Genomic DNA, 8,093 nt, shown 5'->3' with positions numbered 1-8,093 from the left:
CTCTCTCTCTCTCCTCCCACCCATTGCACCTCGGTTCGACCGTACATAAGGTAACTTTCAATTCCTGTTGTGCAGCGGGATAGAATATTCTCTCATACCTCGGAGATATACCTTCACTCGGTCGGAGCGACGTCACGTGACATTTTATATGGTGGAAGAGAATGCTGTCGCTTATTTTCCTTCTGAGGATGAGGGTTTAACATGGATCGGGAACTTACAGGACAACGGCTGTGGTTGCAAGTTTGGATAGTTCTTTCCGTGAATGAGCATCGTTTCAGTCTTAACCGAACTCAGAAGGAAACAAGAAATTCCTCCGATAGGAACTACACCCCCGTCAAAGGGAAATAACCTTCTCAGTTGGTGGCAGTGAGAATGGTTATTTCCCTTTGACCAACGGGGGTGTCCGTCTATACCAGGCCTTGTATAATTTTAATCCACCAATAACTCCCTAACCGTGTGTTTGACTGGTCCCAATTTTTGTAAGGACCGTCTCAGGAATGTATAGAACCTGTTCACCAAGTTTGGTGACGATCGGTCCGTTCATTCTTGAGATCTACTTGCGAACACAAACACATCGAGTGAAACCTATACACACCCCTATACCGGGGGTGTAAATAAGCGATAGCATTCTCTTCCACCATATAACATGTCACGTGACGTCCCTGCGACCGAGTGAAGGTATATCTCCGAGGTATGAGAGAATACTTTATCCCGCTGCACAACAGGAATTTATTTTTAACTTCTCTTCGGCCGAACCGAGGTGCAATACCTCACCCATTGCACCTCGGTTCGACCGTACATAAGGTAACTTTCAATTCCTGTTGTGCAGCGGGATAAAGTATTCTCTCATACCTCGGAGATATACCTTCACTCGGTCGGAGCGACGTCACGTGACATTTTATATGGTGGAAGAGAATGCTGTCGCTTATTTTCCTTCTGAGGATGAGGGTTTAACATGGATCGGGAACTTACAGGACAACCGCGGCTGTGGTTGCAAGTTTGGATAGTTCTTTCCGTGAATGAGCATCGTTTTAGTCTTAACCGAACTCAGGAGGAAAATAAGCGATAGCATTCTCTTCCACCATGTCACGTGACGTCCCTGCGACCGAGTGAAGGTATATCTCCGAGGTATGAGAGAATACTTTATCCCGCTGCACAACAGGAATTTATTTTTAACTTCTCTTCGTCTCTCTGTCTCTCTCTGTCTCTCTCTCTGTCTCTGTCTCTCTCTCTCTCTCTCTCTCTCTCTCTCTCTCTCATTTCTGCAATAAAGTCTATCAATTATAAGCAACGATGTAACTGCACCGTGCAGACCCACCAGTGTTGTCACATGACAAACTGCACGTGCATCTTCTGCCCGGGGTAACCAATGACAACCGTACAGGTCAGTGGCACGCACAACTCTCCTGTGGTGTTTTCACCAACATCGGAAACCCCCCTGCCAACGTTGTAGTCACGGTAAGTGTCTGTTTATTTATTGGTTTGATTGCTTGTTTGTTTGTGTGTTTCATTAGTTTTTGTTTTTCGTTTTGTGTATTTTGTCTGCTTTTACCTCAAGCGAGAACACACGTTATGACACGCACGCACGCACGCACGCACGCACGCACGCACGCACACACACACACACACACACACATACACACACACACACACAAACATACACATACACATACACACAAATAAATAAACACACACACACACACACTCAAACACACACACACACACACACGTGCACACACACACACACACACACACACATACACACACAATCGGCAGTAAACATTATTTTATTCAAAGTGCCTTCTTTCCCTTTAAAACCTTTGAGTTCACCAACAGAGATCTGTCCAGGCTTCAACACGAAATAAGAATCTCCTGCTTGACACATTCTACAATTGTGACCCTCCACCACGAAATGAGTCGCATGTCACCTTTGCATGATTTTCATATGTTTACATCTTCCTAAAGAATTTTGTAATGCTCTATCCAGTGGTGAAAACCGTTTTAGAAAAGAGCGAAAACTGTTTGAGTTATAAGCCTGTGACTAAGGTGACCCTCACACTGTTACACTGATGATAAATTCATCAGGAAAGCAAGTGGGGTGGTAGGGAGGAAGCAGGACAATTTCACATCAACACATGAACGACGACTGACTGACAAGGTACAGAAGATTTTGGCTGACGACTCGCACCCACTCAGACCGGAATTTGACAGTAGACGGACAGACAGGAGCAACAGATTCAGACAACCAACCGCAAGATCCACACGCTACAGAAATTCGTTCATTCCATCTGCAATTCACATCTTCAATTCTCAGGTGGGGCGGTAGATGCTGGTGTTGTCGCTCTGATGCACGGGGTCAGTGTTTCTGTATTGTTTCAGTATTGTTGATTTTGTTTTGCATTCTACTCTCTTAATCTTAGACAACATGTGATAACCGGCAAGGTGCTGACTTTCTTTTGTGCATTGTTGATGGTGAATGCATGTTAATTTATTTTTAATATACTTTCTTATGTGATAACCAATGTGCTATATTTTCTCAGGACAAAGAACAAATGTTTATTGTGAATGTGTTATGTATGTTATTATTACGGACACAAACGCTCAGCAATGTAATTTCTCTTTTAGAGATTAATAAAGTTATTGTATTGTATTGTATTGTATTGTACCAGACACTCCCCGGACTTATATTTAATAAGCCTAGCGCAGAACCGCGCGAGGTGACATGCGACTCATTTCGTGGTGGAGGGTCACAATTCTACAATCTGTTCGCTTTTAATGAAGAGTAGATTGGTAGTTTTGCTAAATGTATCATGTTAATGTGACCTCTGTCTATATGCACAATTATTTCAACTTAAACGGCAAGTGTGCTGACGAATAACAGAAAGTACACACACAGTTTTTATTTGAATTATGAGTATCTGTATGTAGCGCAATGCCGTTTAGTTAAGGCCCAAAATAATGATTCTGATAACAAAGGTAAAACGATTAGGTTTGGTACAGCGGTAACCAAGAAAATTGCATTAGTGTAGGCCTTAAGCAATTTAATACACCAAGCAGTTACATGTACTGATATATTGTTAGTCCATGTAGCCGTGTGGCGATTTCATGTACTGTTGTCCCTCTCTTTTACTCCCTGTCTATTATCTTCCCCTGACCCCAGTTGTGTCTCCCGCTACGATTATTGTGTGTTGTAGCTAATTGTAGACCTGTGTGTATGGAGGCTGCTTTCTTATTGGTTGATTGTTTGAACGGGTGCGCGCGTGAGTCAGAATAATAGCGTGGGCTAGAAGAGTACCCGGTGTGATTTCGACGTGTGCAGACGTGTCAGTGTGCGTATCTTGGATTGTGATGTTCCAGTTGTAGTTGAACGATGTTTGTGTTTCTGTTATAATCAAGGCAAGGAGTGTAGTTTGGGCCATTATAACCGTATTTTGGCGAAGGATTGATTCGAGGATTGTTGAATGGACTTTGTGTGTGTGAGAAACGTTTTAGAGCTGGTTTTATATCAGCGAAGTGACTTTCGACCGGGATCGTAATTTAAGTTCCGACGAGTTGTGTGCGGTTGTATATTGAGAAAGGAACTACACTGCTTTCTGGTGTCTGCTTTCTGGTGTACGTTAATTAAAAGTCACGTTATCGCAACCTCTGACTTGGCGTCTCATTTATGCTTCCTGGCCTATTTCCCCCCTTCCACTCCACCCTATCACATATGACATGTTGCGTTACCTATACACACGACACCAAGATTCACCTTTTGTGGCTTCTACAAAGAATGACTCATACACCGTTTGGCATGCGATAAAATCATTGCATGAAAGGTGAACAAAGTTGACTGCTTTGAACAGAAAATGTACTACTCTTTTCCCTGACATGCAATAGATGTTCTGCTTTATTTGATCCGATTTACTTTTGTCGGTCGTAACAAGGGGTACTAAGCTGTTGGGAAATCGATTCCTTTTTATTTTACGAGTAGAGTAGTTCTGGTAGTACTTTTCGGAGCATTATCAAACAGGCAAATCTGCTGTGTGATGTCGAAGACGGGATGGGTCACTTGAACCGACTGAAGAAATGAACACGATCAGGCCCTCCATTTTGGATTCTACTCTTTTTGTGTTAAACTCGTACTATCCTTTCATCTTCTACAGACGCCTTTGAATGAGACAGTTGCCATTACTTCGTTTGAGAACGGCAACTTCATGGTGCTCCTGCCAAACCCTGTGTTGAGCGGTCGCTACGCCTGTCAGCTGGTCGAAGGACCGTCCACCTCGTGTCTGGAGGCTGGCTCCACCCCACTGTACAAAGACTACACGCAGGTGAACGGATTCAAAGTGCAGCTGGACGTCACCGCAGCTACCCTGGCCACCCTGCGATCAGAACTAAAGGCAGAGAGGGACGCCCTGTTTAACTGCAATCAGCGAGTCGCAGAACTGACTGGTTTGTCGGCGAGCACAACGGATCGGCCTCAAGTGGAGAGTCAGTGAACCATATTTTTTTATTTTTTATATAAATCATCTATACATAAACCTGAAAGACAGTTTCATAACTGAGTGTACGTTGGACCAATATTCAGTCCGCATATAATTATGAACTCTTGACAAAAGTAAAGCACTGATCAAGAAAATGTATACAAATTCTGAAAGCTTGCTCAACATCAAGGATTCAATGTTTAATTGAAACTGTTCTCTTTTTAGAATTCAAACTATGACTTTTAGCGTTGTTCTGAAAATATTTTCGGTAGACAGACTTATTGCGTTATTCTAAACAGGTGGAAAGATTCTGCTTTTGGTGGAAAGGGGGTGTTTTTCAAAATCCTTTGAAATAGGCGCAAAACATGCACCAGGGCAACACTTTCTGATGCATGTGCTATAACAGGGTACTGGCTTTGGACGGTGCTCACCAAATTTGTCTTTGAAAGCTGACACGAATTAATGACGAAATAATGTGCTGTAGCAATTTACCTTTTATTTGCTCGGTCTTTTTCTAGGTCTTTCTAATTTATTTTCAATGGAATATCGCTCGACCAGAGCAAACCTTCCGTCGCGATATAACCTTCGTGGTTGAAAACGACGTTAAACACCAAATAAAGAAAGAAAGAAAAAAAAGAGCAAACCTTCACGATTGGCTTCTTCTCGCTGTTGCAGTTCACAGGCCCGTTGACTGCACGGACGTGCAAAGATACAGCAATGTAAGTGGTGTTCATACCCTTTACATCGGCAACACGTCTTTTCCTGTCTACTGTGACCAAGACACTGACGGTGGGGGGTGGACGGTAAGTGTTTCACAACCAACCTCCTCCCTCAACCTTAAATCCAACACGCTTGGTAAACTTTTTTTGAATTCATCAATTTGCAAAATATTGCTGTTTGTCGGTTCAGTTCTCATTTTTAGCGTTTAAGTGTATCTGGTGAAATGTTTGGAAACAATCGCTTCTATTTTGTTTTTCTTAAATCATGATAATGTGTATATTAGTTTGGTACTGTAGTTGTCATTACTACTGTCTTGATTTTAGTTGTACCGAAGTAATGTTGATCTGGTCACAAACAAGAATGCCAGCTCATTCTACTACAAAAAGGTTGAGATTACCTGAATACGTTGCCGCAACAGTCATCGTTTTAAAAATCTTCGCGTGTCTTTGTTACTGGACTGAATTTGATATATAATACGGTTGTGTTACCAAGAATATATGCTTCACTTTCATTGTATTCTCAATATGTATAACGCAATGAAACACCCAAAAATCGCCAATAAATGAAATAGTTATTTTAGTTAGTCACGTACTGAATTTGACTAATTGGAAACTGGTATTTCGTAGCAGATATAACATTACCAGGGCCGGACTAGGCTAAGAGGAGGAGGGGTTGCCCGTGGTGGTCCAGGGGGATGATCCCCCTGGCGGGGTCAAGGGGCAGAGCCCCTTGTGGGGGTCAGGGGGCTTTGCCCCCTGAAGCTGATGGGTAGGTCATATTCTGAGATAGGAAAATGGTCGCTCCTTGCATGAAACGGCATAAAATAAAAAAACGCTGGCGCTGGACCCGAGTACTCTTCAGACTGGCTCGCTCCCCCAGTATGAAAGTTTTTGTCTTGTGCACGTGGATTTAAAAAAAAAAAATATTTATTTTACACAATTAAAAAAATTATTAGAGTAAAATAAAACATTAAAACGTTCATAATAAACAAAAGTAAACAAGAATTAAAAAAAAATTTAAAAAAAAAAAATAGACCGCCCATGCCGGGAATTGAACTCGGATCACTTTGGCACAGTATAAAAGTTTTTGTCTTGTGCACGTGAATTAAAAAAAAAATATTTATTTATTTTACACAATTAAAAAAATTATTAGAGTAAAATAAAACATTAAAACGTTCATAATAAACAATAGTAAACAAGAATTAAAAAAAAAAATAGACCGCCCATGCCGGGAATCGAACCCGGATCCCTTTGGCCACCACGCCACCACCTTGAATCACTGGCTCCGCTTGATTGGAATCCGGGCGATCGCCCGGGTGCGCCCGGGTGAAGTATTTTCAATCAAGTACAATCGGGTCATCAACCGGCTTAAGCCGGCGGGCTAGCCCGCCTCGCCCGACCAAAACACATCGGCTGATGCGAGATCAAAATGGCCGCCACGGGTGGAAAGTAAGTGAATCTTTTACTTCTGAAGAGAAAGTTGTACCTTCAGGCCGTGTTCACGCTTCTGTGCTTAATTATTGGGTTGAATCTAAGTACTCGTGATTGTTTAAAGTGTGTTTTGGGGCTTAGATAGGATTCATTGAAGTAATTTCAAGTGAAGTTGAATGTGAATCGATGACGATTCCATGCAGATGACTTGTCAAATGACAAGATCACAAGATTCGAGGCTTTTGACCAGTCAGCCAGTCCCTTCAATTGGTCAATATCTTGCAAACCATTTCAACCGGAGATCAAACATAATTATGTGTGACTTCCAATATATATGTGTAACTTCCAAGCATTCACACTCCATATTGTAGGCGTACTCCGCATCACTATCATCACTAAAGAACAACTCGTCCAACAGCAACAAATTGGCAGCCATGTTTATGGCCCGATTGCGCTTGATTGGTACTTTAGATCAAATCGCCCGCGTCACGTGGCGGGCGATCGCCTGGTCGCCCGCTTTGAATCCCAATCAAGCGGAGCCAGTGTGTCTCTGTCGCTCTCTCTCGTGCTCTCTGTCTCTCTCTCAGTCTCACCGAGACCAAACCTGCACTGTAGTTTCTTTGCCGAGACCAAATTAATCCCCACCCGCTGGCTGGCTTGCAAATCGTCTCGCATGCGATACGCATGCTTTTCATGACGCACGCGTTCGGCTGTTCTATCAGCTCAATGGCTGGCTGTCGCTCCGATTGAATTCGTCCAACCGTCAAGAACTTTTGTGTTTTTTGGGGCATTTAGGTCCCAGGTAACATTATGAAGTTTTAATACGATCAGTCGGACCTATTATCAAGTTAGTGTATCAACTTTTGAAAGAACTGCGCCCAGTAGTTTCCCAGCAATAAGCTGTTAAGTCGAGACAGACAGATACACAGACAGACACACAATTAAAGTCTGCTGGACCCTCCTACTGCGTACTCGGGGATAAACAATAAACAAAATGTTTTAAATAAGTGAGGTACATGTTTAGGCTAGGGGAGGGGGGTTCCGCAACCCCCATAACCCCCCCGGTAGTCCGGCCCTGATTACTTTTTCTTGTTTAAACATTTGGATTTAGATTTTTGAACGTTCATGCACTAATTACACTAACACATTTAAAAAAATGGAACCAGCATCATAGAAAGTACGATGTATAACAACAGTACAGCAGCATACCAGGAACATTGTGTAGTGAATAATTTCAAGCTGAAAATAAATACTCTTAGGCCGTTCTCACATATTAATTATATTAATCATTATTATGCACAATGAGTATGGAATCAAAAGACAGCTGAAGAAGCACAATTTTCAAGAAAATTGGTCCCTGAACAGAGACACGAGCAACATATTCTAAAACGGTGAATGTTTATACCAGTCGTTTAGGTTACCTCCCCATCAAGAGCAAAACATAGATCTATACAAATAGAACTAATTAGAACCTAAT

The 8,093-nt window shown here is 42.3% G+C and overlaps 3 protein-coding genes across 3 annotated transcripts in view; all 3 read left to right on the top strand.

Moving 5' to 3' along the window:
• Positions 1–8,093, top strand: part of LOC138980402 (fibrinogen C domain-containing protein 1-A-like) — a 49,524-nt gene that overhangs the window by 464 nt on the left and 40,967 nt on the right. The window lies entirely within an intron of this gene.
• The window catches only part of LOC138980406 (uncharacterized), a 22,682-nt gene that overhangs the window by 6,938 nt on the left and 7,651 nt on the right, over positions 1–8,093 (top strand). The window lies entirely within an intron of this gene.
• Positions 1,305–8,093, top strand: part of LOC138980411 (microfibril-associated glycoprotein 4-like) — a 10,240-nt gene continuing 3,451 nt past the window's right edge. The window contains exons 1-3 of the mRNA XM_070353280.1: positions 1,305–1,458; positions 4,146–4,473; positions 5,142–5,269. Of these exons, the coding sequence (XP_070209381.1) occupies positions 4,197–4,473; positions 5,142–5,269 (405 nt within the window). The 5' untranslated portion in view covers positions 1,305–1,458; positions 4,146–4,196. The remainder of the gene's footprint in view (positions 1,459–4,145; positions 4,474–5,141; positions 5,270–8,093) is intronic.

The sequence above is a fragment of the Littorina saxatilis genome, linkage group LG11 (assembly GCF_037325665.1).
Source record: "Littorina saxatilis isolate snail1 linkage group LG11, US_GU_Lsax_2.0, whole genome shotgun sequence".
In the NCBI taxonomy this organism is placed as follows: domain Eukaryota; kingdom Metazoa; phylum Mollusca; class Gastropoda; order Littorinimorpha; family Littorinidae; genus Littorina; species Littorina saxatilis.
Note: the sequence above shows the minus strand (reverse complement) of the source record. Positions and strands in the feature narration are given on the sequence as shown.